Source organism: Cynocephalus volans, chromosome 4, assembly GCF_027409185.1.
Source record: "Cynocephalus volans isolate mCynVol1 chromosome 4, mCynVol1.pri, whole genome shotgun sequence".
Lineage (NCBI taxonomy): Eukaryota > Metazoa > Chordata > Mammalia > Dermoptera > Cynocephalidae > Cynocephalus > Cynocephalus volans.
Window position 1 is genome coordinate 66,818,950 of NC_084463.1, and position 18,246 is coordinate 66,837,195.

The 18,246-nt window shown below is 37.4% G+C and overlaps 1 protein-coding gene across 1 annotated transcript in view; it reads right to left on the bottom strand.

Annotated features, from left to right (window-relative positions):
* Nucleotides 1-18,246, bottom strand: part of LOC134375483 (rho GTPase-activating protein 20-like) — a 97,838-nt gene that overhangs the window by 10,966 nt on the left and 68,626 nt on the right. Inside the window, exons 11-14 of the mRNA XM_063093943.1 lie at nt 8,621-8,799; nt 7,272-7,433; nt 3,964-4,073; nt 510-699 (exon numbers count right to left, since the gene is read on the bottom strand). Of these exons, the coding sequence (XP_062950013.1) occupies nt 510-699; nt 3,964-4,073; nt 7,272-7,433; nt 8,621-8,799 (641 nt within the window). The remainder of the gene's footprint in view (nt 1-509; nt 700-3,963; nt 4,074-7,271; nt 7,434-8,620; nt 8,800-18,246) is intronic.

The following is an 18,246-nucleotide window of genomic DNA, read 5'->3' on the forward strand; positions in this document are numbered from 1 at the left end:
GGAAACTAATATCCCCAAACCCTTTATTAACCGCCAGGCACTACAGGAGTGTGATTTCAAGTAACTACAGTATTATCACCACCTCCATTTTTCAGATGAGGACATAGTGGCTCAGTATAACTGACTTGCCTAAGACTGTACATCTGGCAAATGGGGGGCTGAGAATTAAACCTTTGCTTGTCTAACTCCAAAGTCCTTGGTTTTTTTTTTTTTAATTTAATAATCATATGAACTGCTTTATTATCACTTTATGGTTTAAGTCAGTCATAGAGTTTAGCCTCCTTAAAGGGAAAAGAGAAGAAATCCAAGTGCAATCTCTTTTCTGCTTAATAATCACCTTCCTATAGCCTATTAGGATAGGATAAAACACTTCATAATCAGTAGACTCAGTTTATAAGCAGGTGTACTTAAGTTAATTAAGAAACTGTCTTTCAGAATTAATGCTCTGAATTTTGGTTTCAAATTGGGGACTCAGTCCCCCAGGGCATAAAAATGAGAAACTTCTTTACCTTTTTTGTAAATTCATATTCTACTTCTGGCCTGGAGGAAAGAGGAGGCCAAAGTATGCTTGGAGCGATACACACAGCTAAATTATATGCAGTCATCTGGTTACACGAGGACTGTTGTTCGATGTTGTGTAATACCCCAAAAAGATACCTTAGGAGAACAACATTTGCTCTCGGAAGCTGGTCTAATAGCCTAAAGACAGAAAAATGTGCTGTTTAAACATTTCATTAAAAAACTTGTAAAGATGGGCAACCCTAACTTTGCATAAGGAACTGTGCAAGTCAAGGGGGTGAATCAGGAACAGAGTTCAGATATGCAGGAATTTCCGTTAACGTGGTACCATACAAAGTGAGGACTGCCTATACAGAAAGAGAAAATTTTAAAAAGCACTGGGGATTTTTTTTTTTTTTGTACACTGCCTTCACAACCCAATGAAAATGTAAAAGAATGCAGAAAAATGTCCCATAAAAAAGTGCTGCCTGAAATATTTCCCTGAAACTAGTACAATGTGTTTTAGCTGAGGCAAATCCTATAACATTTCAGAATATTCTCAACCAAAACCCACAAAGTTTTCTGATAAACTTTCAGAATGATTGAATTTAAAGTGCTTCTTTATTTCCAAGTAGCAACACAGAAATGCTGTCTCTTGGTGAGAACCCAAACCTTAGCTATTAAGACTTTCAGGTCTATTCTGAAAGCTTATGCTCTGCTACACCAGCTTCCAAGGCCAATTTTGTCCCAAATCTCTGTTTCATTGGTATCACTTTCACATATATGTCAAGCTTACAATAGTACATTTTCTACTGTTTTCATTTTGTCATTCATAAGGGATTTTATATATTTTTTTCATTTTTATTGAATCAAAATTGATTATACATATTTTGGGGGTTCAACATAGAGATATGTTGACCAAGCAATATTACTACCCTAAGTATTGTTACAAATCATAATTATTCTTTACACCCTTTGTCCAATCTCTCCCCATACCCCCTGTAATTACCCTAGATTTCTTCTCTCCTTCTTAAAGAATAATGGTTACTCTGTTGATTTGTTGCCTAGATGATCTGTCCAATGCTGAGAGGTGTGATCAGGTCCCCCAATATTATCATAGAACAGATGCTTCTCTGTCACTCTGAAATGGGCTTTGTGGAGAGAGACGTCCTCCTCTTTTCTTTATCTCTGCTGGTGACTCTCCTTGTGTCAATGCATTCCAGGGGCTGGTGGACAATTTGCATGGTGGTTGTGGCATCTAGCTGCTTTTGTGGCAGCCATGGTTATTGTGATGGCTGTGATGGGCCACCCACATGCAGGTGATGTTTTTGGCATGCTTCTTGGTGCTGCTGGTGTGCCTGGTTGTGAGGAGTGTCTGGTCCCTGGCTCCATAGCTTGGGTCCCAAGTTGGGCCCCAAGGAACTGGAGCGGTGCCTGGTTGTGGGAGGGGGCTCCGGTCCCTGGCTCCATGCTTCAGGTCAGCGGGTGAGCCCCGAGGCACTGATGCGGTATGTCTGGTTGTGGTTGGGGGTTCTGGTCCCCTTCTCCATGCCTTGGGTCCCCAGGCAGGCCCTGAGGTGCTGGCACAGTGTGCCTGGTTGTGGGAGGGGGGTCCAGTCCCCACTCCGTGCCTCATGTCCCCTGGCGGACACCAAGGCACTGGTGGTATGCCTGGGCTGGAACTAATTTTTTGTCCTTTTCATCCCACTTCCTATGGGAATCAGTACTTGAGCTGTGTGGTTGAGCTAAATTGCTGCTTTGTTGCTGTTTCCCTAGGGAAGCCTTTTCTTGCAGCTCAGGGTTTAATGGTTGACCTTATAGGTACTTCCGCCTCTCCAGAGACCTGGTGCACCTGGGTGGTGTAGAAACTATGATCTAGGCCTGAGTTCTTCCATCAAACTGCACCCCATACAATTCTGCATTCCGGACCAGTCTCCTCTGAGTGGTCCTGTGCTGACTGGGGGTCAGATCGGCTGTCCTTGCTGTGTCCCAGTGTTCTCCTGGTGGGCCTGTCTCCCACAATGCCCATGCTCCAAACAGTTCCCATGGGACGGGGCCTGCACTGGTCCCTTGCGATGACTCATCGGCCTCTGAATGGCTCCCCTTTTTCAGCTGTTCTGGCTCCTCCTGCGTGGCTCCACGGGAACCCAATTAGTGGTCTTGCTCTCCTGGGGGCCACCAAGGCCCTCTTCTTCCTCCCTGCTGCCTCCAAGTAACTCCATCTGAAGGACACAGCTGCGGCTTCTGCCGGCTCCTGCTTCATGCACTCAGCAGTTCCAGCCTTAAAGTGGCCGCAGCATGAAATGCTCAGAGCAGTTTTTTCTTTCTGTCATCATGGTTTCTCCCACCTTCATGAACTCCATAGGTCTCTCCTTCTCTTCCCCTGAGCTCCAGCAGCCCCAGCTTGGCTGATGTTACATTTTTACAGTTGTAAATTTGTTGGTTTGTGGGAGAAAGGGATGCTGGGGACCGTCTATTCTGCCATCTTGACCAGAACTTGATACAGGATTTTTAAATGATCATTCACCAAAAATGTTTTTTACTACCATTTGGAAAACAGATAAGCTGATATTCATGACTACTGCTTTTTTCAATAAGAATCTGCAACCTGGGGGGAATAAGGTAATCTGCCTCCTGTTGCACAAACAGCAGAGAGGTCTTTCTTCAGTACAATGGACTGACAATGAGTATATTTTGTTAGATAAGTTATGAAGAGCTTTGAAACAGACCAAAAGATTACTGGGTGTATTCAATGGCAAATAAGTCATCTAGCATATGCTTCTGGGTTATCTGTTTCTATGGGGGCTCTGAGCCTTTGAGCTATTTTACTACTCCACATGTTATAGATAACTGATAGCAGTGTACCTAATACTTGTCTACAGACTTGAAAAATTCTGTCTGATGGAGAGACAACTGACTGATCTGCACTCATGTTTAAAAGTTGCTCAAGAAAAAACTGTACTAAACAAGCACACACAAAGAAATTATATTGGGATTCTCGGGTTTTCTCCTAGTATCTTTTACAGCACAGATTATACTGCATTGTAATTCACAATTTATCTACTTTACTCTATCAGACTGCAGACTGTGAGTTCCTTGAAGGGAGAAAATAGGTCATTTTCTCTGTATCACTTCGGTTGCTGAAGACAATAAGGAGTCTTCTGGTTAGTTAGATATTTACCAAAATTAAGACCATAAACTATAGATTGGGCCTACATATTAGGTAGTAAACGAATGCGTTTCATTTCCTACCAGATTCAGATATACAGAAGGTATACAATGTTCAAGTATTCCATGTTAATAAGATGAGGGAAAGAAACAATAACAATGACAGAAGCCAGCATAAATCTATTTTCAAACTGGTCCCTGGGACCATGACTTTGATAATTGTCCTTATTTTAATAGACAAGCTTATAAAAGCTTTGTAGAAGTATTTGTGAGACATGACCAAATTAGAATAATTACCTTTGAATTGTATTTATTTTCTCTTCATTGTTTCCTTGATCCATTACACAGACCCAGTGATCGTAGAGATTTGATGAAAAAATGCTTCCAGGAATATTTCGCAGAAATTCCTTACATCGATGGAAAAACAAGCATTTTAAATCATTATTCTCATGCCAAATATGTATTGGAGAAATAAGAAAGAAAACATCTTGTTGAAAGTTCTGTGAAGTCCTCCCTTCTTCGTACTACACAGAGCTCTGTGCCTGCTCTTCACTGACTTCTGCACATGGAAACACGTGCTTTTATTTTTTTCTAACGAAAACCATTTGGACAACCAAAGTTTGGATGATGGTGAGAAAGATAAAGGACAACCTATTTGGGCCAAAACCTCCTGTTTTATGTATTTTAAGCAAATTGGTACTTTATAGGGTCTGGCAGTAAACAATCTTAAATCCTTTTTTCCCTCCTTTCCCTTAAATATCTAGTCCAAGGAAATGCACCAAGATATCTGTGAGATTCATAATCTGGTAATCATTCATTTGCTCATTCTATATATATTTATTCAACACTCTATATGTATTTATACATATACGTCAGGCACTGTTTGAGGTGCTAGGGATAGAGGAGTGAATAAAACAAGTCCATGCTAAATAGTATGTCCATGGTACAGTATCCTTTCTTAGAGATCCCATTCTGCGGAGACCAGTGGCAGGGCTAAGTGTGGTGAAACTAGATGATGACACAAACAGGATATGACCAAGGGCATTTGCTGTTTGGATTTTTGTTTATCAAAAGCTTAAAAATACAACACATTTGGTCTTGGTCCAAGAGTTCATTCTAGGCCAATTTTCTCTGTTGCTTTCGGTATGGCAACAAGAAGGCCAAGCTTGCAGTCTCATCTCCCATCAGTAAACTTTAGTCAGAGAAAACTCAATTCTTTGTCAATGCCAAGCACAGCCCCAGCCACAGTGGAAGTCATGACTGAACTGCTGCTATGTGTCACATGGGAAAATATTAATGGGGGGCAAGAGAAGGCTAATCAACTGTAACTGAGATTCTAAGATAATTTGAAGAACATCCTTCTAGTCACTCTGTTAACATATTTTTTTTAGAGTGGTTAACAAGAAGAAGGATGAATTAATTCAAAGTTTTCCCCTGTTCTATTGTATCTTGCAGTAGAAATTGCAGTATATACCTGGATACTTGTGGTTCAGAAATATTATCACAAAACTTACCTTTTTGGGTAAAGCTATGGAATTTTCATAATTCCAAACTAATTTTAGCTGCTGCACTCACTTTAAAAGTCAGTTAGAAGAGGCAAAATTTGTTATTTTAAAACGGGGTGCTGACAATAGCTCTCTTTTTAAATCTCATTGGAAAACATACTTATGATCTGCCTTCAAGAAAAACATCATTAAATCTTAAACTTACACTTAAAAGATAATAACTCATAATATCTCAATGAACTCTCCCACAGCTGGAATAACAAGTTACGAAATAGAGCCATCATCACAGCTGAGAAGGATGTGCGAGCCGGTTCTGAATTACAATCACCAACTCACAGAAACCACAGCCCAGACCATCAGCAGAACTCTCCAATTCATTTGAGATGAAATTCTGCCAGATTAAATATGAAATTTTCCTTAAAGGTCTGATACATCAAAGCTATAGTGTCTCAAGCAATTTTTGTCCAATTATAGTTTGAGAAGTTAAATTTATACTACACTACGTTAAAACAGTCTTAAAAATGAGAAACAAAAGTTCAAAAACTTTTGAAAAACTTGATCTCCTTTCATGAAAGCACTTGGAAGAAATGTGACTAAAACACAGTTACATAATGATAAACCTTCAATTATTTGGAACCTATTTAACCAGACTCTTCAATCATTTGGATAATTTTTTGTCTTTTGCTTATTTTTCGAAAAATAATATTTCTGCAATCTAAAACACAAATGAACTCTTCTAGAACCATGCTTCTTTGTAATAGCCTCAAGAATTTAGCACAAAATTTTAAAAAGTATGGTGTTGTGAAGAACAGCACAGTAAGGAAATTCTTCTAAAACATTGGTTTTACCTTCCTAAATTGAGAGCTGGCAGAGAACCTAATTATATGAAAAAGAAAAACTCATATGCATATACTCGTATATCCTTGGCATATATATCTAGCTAAGCATACCACAGATATCCTTATTGTATTTCAGGATTGAAGAGTCATCACAAACCCTGTACAAAACAGATTAGTTGAGCCTAGTTAAAACTCTCCAGTTCTCTTGAGTGATAATTTATTGCAAAAGTCCACAGCAGGGTTTGTTTAAGAGCAGACATGGCCCATTTACCCCAAAACATCTAATGTTCATGAAGATATGCAGTAAAATTCTGAAAGCAGCTGGCCACTCAGCTGGAGTAGGGGTATGCAAAAGTCTTCTTTGCCATATTTTCCATCATTTGGTTTTTATGTTTCAGGCCTTGGGATGCAGGCTGTGGGCCTTGTCTCTACATGTGGCTCCAGTATACCCCAACCCTTTGGGAGATGGGGCCCCCTTCTGCAGGTCTGCAGAAGCTACTACTGGGGTCAAAAGTTCTGCTTAAAGCTAGTTTTGACTCGAGGTTTTCCAAAAATGTATGACATTTCCAAGAATGTGAGGGAAGAAAACATTTTAGAACTCTGTCAGCCATGGGTAGATGTGACATAGTAACCATGGGTAAAGGGTAAGAACAATAGAGAATGTCAAATGTAGTAAAAGTGAAAGAAGGCCCAGATGTTGTAGCCGTTCTTACTCCACTTCCAAAGTAAAAAGCATTAGGGGACAAAGGAAGGAATATTTGTGGGCATGATGGTTATGTAAATGAATGCAATTTTCAGTCATTTCAATAGTTTTTTGTTTCAGTTCCAAGGCAAATGCTTGTTTATTGCAAGGTAAGCTGTAACTATCTTCGAAAACTTTGCCTTCATTAGGAAGGTAGTGAGATAGTGAGAAAATCATCATAAGCAGGATGCTTATTTTTGTAAACATGCTGTGTATGTTTTGATTATTTTAATTTTTAATTACAATTTTTCTTTTTGCATGGGGTAGCAGAACTGAAGAAGAGATTGGTGTGAGGTAAAAAAGTTTTTTTAAAGTATATCTGACATGTCATATCATCGGCAGTGGCTTTTAAAGTCCAATATTGACTTTTTGAAATGTTTTTAACTTTTTTAGATTCTAAATCTACTTTGGTTCTTTCCAGATAGAAATAATGTTCATAATGAAACAAAACAAAACATAAAATGTTTAACTTGCTCCAGAGCTACACCACAGGGTGGATAAAGGGAGAACTTTTCCTACCTTTAAAACAGATGCTATCACAAAAATACATTCACAGTCTAGGTGTACTTCGACTCCAGAATTCAGTTTCTCTTTTAGCTCTCTGCAGGATTTCAGACTGGCTGATAGCCTGAAGATTCCTTTTGTTTGGGGTCCTTTTTGATTAAGAAAGTAAAGCATATCCTATGGGGAAGCAAAGGAAACAAAACAAAAAAGCACTTCACACATACATGCAAGGGAACATGTACTGCAGCTACTAGAGGACAGAATAAAAGCACTGAAGGATTGGAGCTGGATGGACAGCTAGAAGGATTAAAGTCAATCTTTTAGAGAGTAGAATGGTGGTTACCAGGGGCTGGGGATGATGGCGGGGGAGTTAGGGAGATGTTGGTCAAAGGAAACAAAATTTCAGTTAGATAAGAGAAATAAATTTAGGTGACCTATTGTATAACATGGTGATGACAGTTAATAACAATCTACTAAATTCTTGAAAATTGCTAGGAGAGTAAATTTTAAGTGTTTACTCACTTTGCTTTCTTTCTATTTGTATGTCCTCTGCTTGCAGTGTAGGAAGAGAATGGGTTTTGGAGACAAGCAATCCATGGCATTTAAAATCTAGTTATGCCACTTATTTACTGTGTAACCCTTGGTAAAGTTTGGAGGCTTTTTTTTTTTTAATTAGTAACAAAGGAATGATGACAATAATAACTACCCTCTGTATTTGCTGTGACAGATAAGCTGTGAAGGGGCTAGACTAGTGTCTGGCATTTATAGATGCACAATACAGCATAAAATGCCACACATCTAGTATAGTGCTTGCAGGATACTGGATACTCAATAAAAATGTTGGTTAACAGTGATTATTTAATATATCAACACAAACTCAGTGGCTTTCAACTGACCCATTCTATACATAAAAGATAACTAAATGCCAGAGAATGTATCTTTATTCTTAAACACTTGAAATACAAATAAAGCAGTTTTAAAAACTTTAAAAAATATGATTAAGTAGTCTCTGTTGGTGAAGTGGTTAAAAAAAAAAAACCAGACTTTCAGAACAATATGGAGTTGAAGAAGGATTTGTGAGAGATAGAATATGGATTGTCTAACTACAGAGCAAATTCCAATTTACCTGAGCAGGCTTATATGGCTCTTTCTTGAAACCAGTAGTCTAGATTATCTCTTATGTCTTCCTTATGATTCTGCAATAGCTAAGTCAGATTTTAATTCTTTTAAATAATGATAATAGAGATTCTTAGCTAAAGCCAGGGATGTCTATAATCTCTCCATCTGGGGACAGGTTTACTTTCCAGAGTTCCCCATTCCTAAAATTCCTTTCCCATTACTTTACAGGCCAAAATGAGACTTACTAAGACAGGTTTGGGCAGATTATCATTCTCACAAATATTTGGCAGAGAAACTCCAAACAGCTGTCCTGGCACAGGAGATGTTGGAGATATGGGCAAGTTGTGCTGGTGAGTGCTAGAGCCTCGCCAAAAGGCCCAGTTTAAGATAGATCTTCTCCTTTTAAATGTCTTCTGATTTGAATCTAAGGCAGAATTGAGAGTATTAGAAAAACTAGTTTAGTTTACTTAACTTTATTTCTATAATTTCCATTTCACTATATGTTCATTACTATGGCTCAGAAAAGAAATGCTTATAGATGTCCTTTGTTATTGACAATTCAACCCATGAAATTTCTCTATAACATTCTGTAAATTAAGGAAAAATCAACTAAGGAAGAATCAAATGTTTGGTTCTTCTTCTATCTATTTCTGAGACACCACTGGTATGTTTACTCGAGTTTTGGCACTAAATTTCAAAGGTGAAAGAATGGCTTCCTATTGAAATATTACAACTTAAAGCAAAAAGTGTTTTTCATACTAACATATACATTTTCCCATTTTAAAGATGAGACTGGGCATCCAGAAATTTGAAGACTGAATTATACTACAATTAAATCATGAGAAAAAGCAAGCAAGGAGGAGGGAAAGGGGAAGATGGAGGAGAAATAGGAAGAAGAGGAGGAAGAGGAGAAGAGTTGTTGTCTCTATTAAGATGTTCTATGGAAACAAAGAATGCTTTATTGCCTAATGTCCAACTCTACTACTGACAACAGATACAGGAAGGCAATGTCCTTCGCTTTTTCCCTTTCTTTGCAACTGCAAAGACTTTCCTGTATCTTTTCATTTCCTGACTTTAAGACGTATGCTTAAGGCAGGATGGATGGGTGCAAACATGACTGAGACTTGCCCTTGCCATGGCGACATTTATAATCTAATAGGGAACAAGACTGGTGGTGGGGTGAGAGAGGGGAAAAACAAGTATATTAATAAATAAAACATCATAAGGGAGGAACAACGGACCAAAGGTATTCAGAAGAAAGTAAAGCACATTGATCCAGTACGAGGGAGAGGAGTGATCCTGGAGGCATTTGCATTTGATTTGGATGTTTTTTAGGCAGTTGGCAGGTATGGGGATCCGAACGCTTGACCTTAGTGTTTATAACACCATGTTCTAATGAACTGAGCCAACTGGCCAGCCTGATTTGGATTTTGAATGAATAAGACTTCAACAGACAGCATCCAGCATAATGCCTTGTACCTAATAAGTACTCAATTGTTATTGAACAATGATTGAAACTGAGGAGAAATTTAAGTGGAAAAAAACAACATATACAAAGTAGGCAGAAGTAAAAAGGGTCAATAGTGAGTTATGATTTTGATACCACAGTGCTGAAATTTTTGTCATCTGTGTCAAATTTTAACATGAAAGTTAGTTTGCAAATGATCTGATACATAAAAAGGTTCCATTTTTAAAAGTTCCACTTCTAAAAGTGGCTGGCTCCTTCTCTCCCTCTCCCTTCCCCCAACACACACACACACACACACACACACACACACACACACACACACACACACACAACAACTATAACCTCTACACAAGTGAATGAAAATAAACCTACCTGTAGTCACTAAAGAGTGATCAAAAGAAGGTAGATACTGAAAGTAAAAGTTTGACCCTTCGAAGAAGGGAATGGCATGGCACTGAATGTTTCCTATTCTTATAGCTTTTATCATGAAGACAGGCCCCAGGGTGGCGGGGCAACTAAAATTTGGAGAGAAACCGGAACTCTTACTGGCTTGGAGAAATAGAGAACAAAGATAAAGGTACCCACAGCAGCTGGAACGTGAGAGGGAATCACAGAAAGGACAAAACCTGACAGTGGAAGCCCCAAATATTGTACATTCAGTTCTGCCCAAATTGCTGGCTAACCCCTAAAGCATGCATTCCTGGGGCAGATTCAAAACATCTTGCAATTAAGGCTAACAGAACCAAGATATGAGAGGCCACAATACCCAGATAGCACTCACTCACGGTTTGACTCAATTCTCTCTAAGCATCGTCAAATACTAACTTTAAAGAAGTCTTTTATCTCGTTTGGATATAATGTACCTTAGCATTTTATTTTCTCAGAATAACCTACTTAAACCAAATATTTAAAAAGCCAAGTTGTGAGAGGAAAGCAAATAAGCAACATTTTATCAGATGGCCTTACGACCATCATCCACACTTCACTCCCTTAGGATACAGTAAGTACGTCGTCAATGTACACACAGTCAGGTGGGCAAAGCTCTTTGGCTTTGAACTCAGGAGCCTAGTTAGACTCTTGGTTCAGACACTTATTTAGGTAGGTTACTTAACTTCTTTGCTTAACTTTAAAATGCAAAGGATAACCTATCCCTCAAAAGCTTACTGAAAGGATCATGCAAGATAATGTACGGAAAGTATTACTTTGCCCAGGGCATGGGTCAAAGGAATCTTGATTAAAGCTGCCAAGAGACCAATCTACTCCTCAAAAACAAGACCTCCTCTCTGTACTTACTCTCCATTTGGTTTAACAGCCTTCTGGAGGTATGTAGACATGAAAGAATACCACTACTCTATTAAGAATTTTCTTCCTGCTTTGACATTCCCAACCTACACCATTTTAGAAAACAGAAAAAGAAATGAAACCCTTTCTGAAATCCAGAAAGGGGTTCCTGTATGTCTAGCAATGTCAATCTGGGCAAATGTTTGTTTAGTATGTACCATAATATATATGCTGAGTAGCTGTACTCAGTCTGGTTTGCTCACATTTAACCTGGTTTTACTATTTCTATAACTATGAGATTTACTTGATTTTTTAGCTTTCACATTTCTTAAGAAGAATGCTCTATCACAAGTTATAAACTCAGTTATTCTATGAATGTAGACAGAGGTTTAAGTGGAAATTGAGTTCTTTACTTTATCATAAATACTTTCAGCTGTAGCCATGCTTTTTATGTTCAGCATTCAAACTGAGAGTCCAGGTTCCCTCTGAGACTGAGAGAAAAAGAATTTTCATTAAAATTTACTTTGGTGCAGAGCCTTTAATGTATAGCCCTTATTTTCTAAATGTCAAAAGCTGATGAAAAAACATGTTACTGCAAAAAAAAAAAAAAAAAAGATTATGTAAATGTAAAGGAAACTAATTTCATGTAAATCTAGCTTTCCTAAATAACCCTGGCAAGATTCAGGCTAGTGTTTTTGCATGCTTAAATTAGAAAACTGAATATTCAAAATTACAATCCTTAAAACTTTGTGCGTATAGAACAATAACCACAACAGTAAAAGCTTTCATTAGAAATTCTATTCTGGCCACATACCTACAGAAATTAAGAAGACCTTTATTTTTGTTTTTTTCCAGAGTGGGAAATACATATGAGAGAACATTGGAATGACAGGGCAAACAGGTAAAAGAAGAAACATGTCCCATATTTTACCATCCACTATAAAAGTTCACATTAATTCCAGTGTAGTCCTGGGTCTGAAGCAGTTATGGAAGGTAATAAGCCTGCTGTGGGCTCACAGAAATGGGAGTTCCACTCACAATAGAACCCCAAGTGTTGCTTCAGACCACACTCAGAAAGATCCCGCTTAATTAACTCTTCCACTTCATTCAAGTTTTTCCAGTAGGTGTGACTAAGCCATTCAATCTTTCATTTAACTTCTGCTCTGTTCTATACACTGGACTAAGTCCTGGGATGAGTTCTCAGGCCTTAGAGAAGCTCATAGTCTAAAGAGACATGTAGATATGTAAACAAATAATCACAACATAAATTTTTAAGTTACACTAGAGATATGTATACAGTGCTCTGGAGACACAGAGAAAGGGGTAGCTAAAGATTCAAAGAAACAAAGATTTCCTAGAAGTGACATTTGAGTTGGGTCTTGAGGTCAGATCTTTGAATGTCTATATTCTGCACCCCCAATTAACACTAGAGCTATCTCACTGTGGACCAACCACCCCAAGGATGACTTGTAGTGACTCAAGTCTCAGAGGTGGAGTTCTGAGAGATCTATTGCTCTTCTGTTTCCAGTGTAAGACTATTTAGTGGGAGGTCTTCTCCACAATGAAGCAGAAATTTGAAAAACAGATGGAAGATGACTGTGCTCACCTAAAGCGATGCTGGTTAACAGGGATATTTTCTTTGAGCTAACTAGAGAAAACGTCTCTCAGAAATGGATGTATGAAGCTTTGTCTAATTGTGGCTTATTTTATTCAGGTGGTTTAAAAACATAATATTAATTGTTCCCAGCCAATATTTTAATAGAAATTATCTTCCTCTTTTATCTCCTTGCTAATCTTAGAAACAACATATAAATTTCCACATAAGATCACGCAAAATATCTACTTCCTGGGGCTAAGCAATTTAAGAATTTAAGAGTTCTGTGGATTTTAAATATACAGGCCAGGGCCGAGCCCGTGGCGCACTCGGGAGAGTGCGGCGCTGGGAGCGAAGCGACTCTCCCACCGCGGGTTCGGATCCTATATGGGAATGGCCAGCGCACTCACTGGCTGAGTGCCGGTCACGAAAAAGACAAAATAAATAAATAAATATACAAGCCAAAAAGAGTATGATGAACTCTGAGTATAAAAAGTGGCACTTGGTAAATAAAGCCAAATTCCATATATATAATATGTGCTGGAAAAAAAGTATTAGCTCATTTTTCCCTATTAGAAGTCAGGTTAATTGTTGGTATGTATGTGAAGAAAGGCAGGGAAAGAGAGTGAAGAGAGTCTTCTTCTTAAACTCATTTCCTCCTACGAGGTCTCCTTTTTAATTCTGATTTATGTTAGGGATGAGTTGGGGGCAAAGAAGGCGGGAAAGAAGGAAACAGAAATATGGACTTTAAAATACATTAAATTTTGATAATCATAGGGTCATATATTGTACATCACAATGAGGCTATGGAAGTACTGAAAACAATTTCCAGAGTGGAATGTTGCCCTCAAATAAAAAAAAACAAGAGTATTAATAAAAGCTGTGAGGATGTTAACAGTAAGACAAACAATAACTATGTAAAATTGTCTCCATTTCATGAAGTGAGTTAGTACTAACATGTCCACATAATATGGCAGTTGGGTCTAGTGATGAGTCGAGATCTAAGGACAGAAGATCTATGTTGAGTTTTCAGTTCTACTGCTATATGCTTTGTGATGCTGGACACAGTCTGAGTCTGCTCATTTGTAAAATGGGTAATAATGGAAACTTACATGGTTGTTTTGAGGCTTAAAAGAAAGTATTCTATAAACTGTTATGTTTTATGTAGAAATTACTTGATAACATTATGAAGAGTGTTATCATCCAGGGACCAAAAGTTCCATTTGTAGAATTTGTAGGCTCTCTACAGTTCTTTAGTCTTTCTAGATGCCTTTTGGCTTTTTTACTTCTCATTAAAACACTGCAAAGATGTAACAGGCAAAGAAACAGAGACCAGTCAAAAGAGATGGTTCTGTTACTTAGGGAAAGCTCTGTTATAAAGTCTAGTAGAATACTGAGACTTTACCTGAAATGTTTTTGATTAAATGTGCATTCTAATAATCTAAATTAGAGGGCAGCAAACTACAATCCCTGGGCCAAATCTGGCCTGCCACCTCTCTTTGGATAGCCTGTGAGCTAAGAATAGTTTTTACATTTTTAAAAGGTTGAAAAATTCAGAAGAAGAATATTTGGTGATACATAAAAAATTTTAAGAAATTCAAATTTTACTGTCTGTAACAGTTTTGCTGGGACACTACCACACTCATTCATTTATGTATTGTCTATGACTGTTTTCACTTCACACTCTATGGCAGAGTTGAGTAGCTGTGACCAAGACAATATGTTGTGCTCTCATTGCTTTGCACTGTTGCTCAGGGCACTACAAATTTCAGTGACTCCATTATATTTTGACAATGTTTCAAGTGCCACGTGTGTCATGATACTGCAAATCTATTTTTTTTATTATTCATCATGTCAAAATAAGAAAAGTAGACTTCCGGTGCTGAGTTTTTAGGGCAACGTGAAGTGTGTATGACACTGTTATTGAATCAATGGGCAAAGTATTGTGGTTATTGTGCAACGACATAACAGCCATGGTGAAAAAATATATGTCAACTTTACCTGACTAAGAACTTGTCAATAGATGTTGACATTACCAGACTAAACACCAACAATCACAGTATCCCCAACTTAAAAGAAAGCAACGATCAGAAAAATTAGAATATTTAAAATAAAATATCTCATCACCACAGAATTTCTTCACAAAGACAAAAAATGAAAACAGACTGCAACAAAAGTAAATTTGAGTGGCTCATTTGTTAGCCAAGAAAGGATAGCCATTTACTAATGGTGAATTGATGAAATCCTGTGTGCTTGTAGTAGATGAAGAAATGAGCCCAGAGAAACTAGATTTAAGATTATTAGCCTTTTAGTCAGAATAGCTGATCAAATAGTTGAGGACATCAGGAATAATATCAATAGTCAACTAAAACAAGGCAGGTGACTCACTTTGGTTCTTAATGAGTTGACAGATGTTACCAATACTGCTCAGTTGCTTATTCAAGAAGTTGATGCCGCGTTTGAAGTGACTGAAGAATTAGCCTTAAACAGACTGCATAGAACAACTATGGGTGAGAATATTTTGAAAGAATTTGAGAAAATAATTCAGCACCACCTGAAGTGGAATCTGCTAAAATGTGTTATGTCTGATGATGTAGCAAATGTGTGGAGTGAAAAAACGGTGTGATTCAACAAATTTACAAAGGTTGTAAAATTTTAAAATGTTTAATATGTATGGTTTATTCAGTGTATTATCAGTGATACTGCAGGGAATATATTTCAATCTATAAAGTGTTACTGGATTAGTAGTGTCAGCAGTGAACTTCATTTACTCTCATGGACTTAACCATTGTCAGTTTTGTGAATCGTCAGAAATAGAAGCCAAATATTAGCCTTTCTTGTACTATCACAGAGCAGTTCAACGGCTCAGCAGTGGTAAAGTTTTATAATGATGTTTTGAATTCTGGGCTGAGATCAAACTTTTTATGAATGAGAAGAACTGCTTTCAATCACTATTACTGGACATTGAATGGCTTTATAAGTTAACTTTTCCTGTAGATTTTATGTTTCTTAATGAATCCCACCTAAAATTACAAGGCAAAACAATGCTTATACATAAAACTTTTAATGCAGTAAAGTCATTCAACGATATTTAATCACAAGTAATGTCAAGCTGCTTTATACACTTCTGGTGCTGTCAAAACAAGAAGCCAGATCTCTAGTCCCACACAAGTCTGCAGCACATATATTTTCCGAGTTCAAACCATAACTCTAGTAGTGTTTTACCAATCTCCACGCAAGAACAAAAGAAAATATCATAACTCAAAATCTATTTATTAAATTGAGGAGCTTCCACTTAACCTGCAATTGGAAGTGATTATCTTCCATGAAATGAAGAAGAATCTAACACAAGTCTACAAATGCCATCTAAGAGAGAAATGTGCTCAATTAGGATTATATGCTCATAGAATGATATCGATATTTGGCAGTACCTATCTGTGAGAAAACGTTTTCCAAGATGAAAAATAAAAATCTCATTACAGATCAGAACATTTGCAATCGATTTTGACGATTAAGTCACGAACTTTAAAACCTAATTAAGTCAAATTTTATCCCCCTCAAGATAATTCAACTCTTTTTAGTAGACATGTATTATGTATAATTACACTCAATTATTATATTTTGAATTCCATCAGTAAAAAACACATGGAAATTTTCTTTCTTTTGTTACATAAGCACCTACCTGCAAATTTCACTATCGAGCCCCTTACAGAAAAACTTTGCTGACCCCTGATCTAAATCAGTGGTTTCTGAAACAGTTGTTCATCAATATCTTCTGTATTAAAAAAAAAAACCCACATAAGAGGTTCACCTGCAATTTTTAGTTGCACAGGTGATTCTGATATCCAGCTTGGCTTTGGCACCATTAGGCTATAGTTACTCCATCCCTGATCCCATTTGCCACAAATCATCTACCTCTGGAACTACCATTATCCTAACTTCCAATAGAAAGAAACTGAGCAGAGGATGCCTACAATTTAACTTAGAAAGCAAGTCACTGGCAAAACTGAGTAAAACCCTTAGGATTCCTACTCTCTGATTATCAGTCAAATTAATTAAAATTGACAAAAGACCCAGAGAAATAGTTCTGAAAACATGGGTAAAAAAGGTAGAGTGGGAGAATATTATTCTCCATAGCATAGTTATAAAGATTCTCTTTGTATCTTTAATGAGATAACAAATCTAAAAATTAATTTGATTATCCATTAAACAAATATTCATTGAGTAAATATTCATTTACATATGCCAGGCACTGTTGCAGGTTCTGGCAATACAGAAGTGAACAAAACAGACCAAAATCCCTGCTTTCATGAAGCTCACATTTTATTGGATGGAAAACCATGATACGTCTCTCTATAGCACCCCCACAGAACAGCCCAAGGAAGTGAGCAAACAGTTTTATAGTCCAAAAGTTCAACTTACTGTTACAGGACAGGAGAAGATGACTGGTATGAATTCACGGTAAGTTTGTACACCGGTGTTGGCAAGATGAGGGAGTCCCTGATGACCGATCTATTAATTTACTGTTGACTTCAGTAAAGTATAGAGTTGGAGGCCAGATCACCATCAACAGAAAGTGACGGGATTGGGTGTGTATATGTGTGTGGAGGGGATTCAGACAGAACAGTTGACTCAAGGAGTTGGAAAATGCCTTAGTGATAAAGTTAAGACTCTCTAGCCAGTATAGAGTGCCCATTTGAGGGTGGTCATTAGTGATATAAAACTGCCCTGCTGCTGTATTATTTCCTCTAGCAGTGTTTCTTTAGAGTTCATCTAAAGAAGGACTTTTGCTACGTACATAGGAAAGTAGGAAAGAGGGTCAAAGAAGCTGAGGTTATCTGCAAGAGAGATAATCATGATAATCATGGAATTCAAGTTGGATAAGGAAAGAAGTAAAAATAGGAGTTGATTAAAAGATGGAGAAAGTGATACAGTGTTGTAAGTTATAAGTAGACAGGAGGAATCTGGGTTTCCAGAGAGGAAAAACTGTTTTGTTTTGTTTTTCCATGTTTCCATGCACAAAGACTAGTAAATGAGGAACTGACAAATCATTTGGGAAGGTCGAGATAGTAAATATTGTAGCTTTTGTGTGCCAAAGCTTCTGTCCTAGTTATTCAACTCTTTAACAATAGCAAGAAAGCAGAAAAGAAAAAATGAACAAAGGCTGGCTGAAGAAGAAGAGAGGGCAGTTACAACTCTTTTTGCCCAATAAGATGTCAAAATTTGGAATCAATGGAGTGAATAGGAAGATAAGTTTTATGCTAGTATTGCAATTATTAAAAAAAATCTATACATGTTTTAATGTGAAAATTATAAATTAAACAATTTTAAATGAATTGAAAGATGTTTTGCTTAAAAAGGGATCTTGGGGTGTAAAATTCACAATGAGTGCTGATTTGTCTGTTTTCTCTAAGTTTAGATTGCTACATACACATTTTTCTTAAAGTAGGGTCATTCTACAATGAGGTTAAAAACAGTATGAGCTACTTTTTCATTAATGCTACATCAGTTGGATCACACACAGAGGA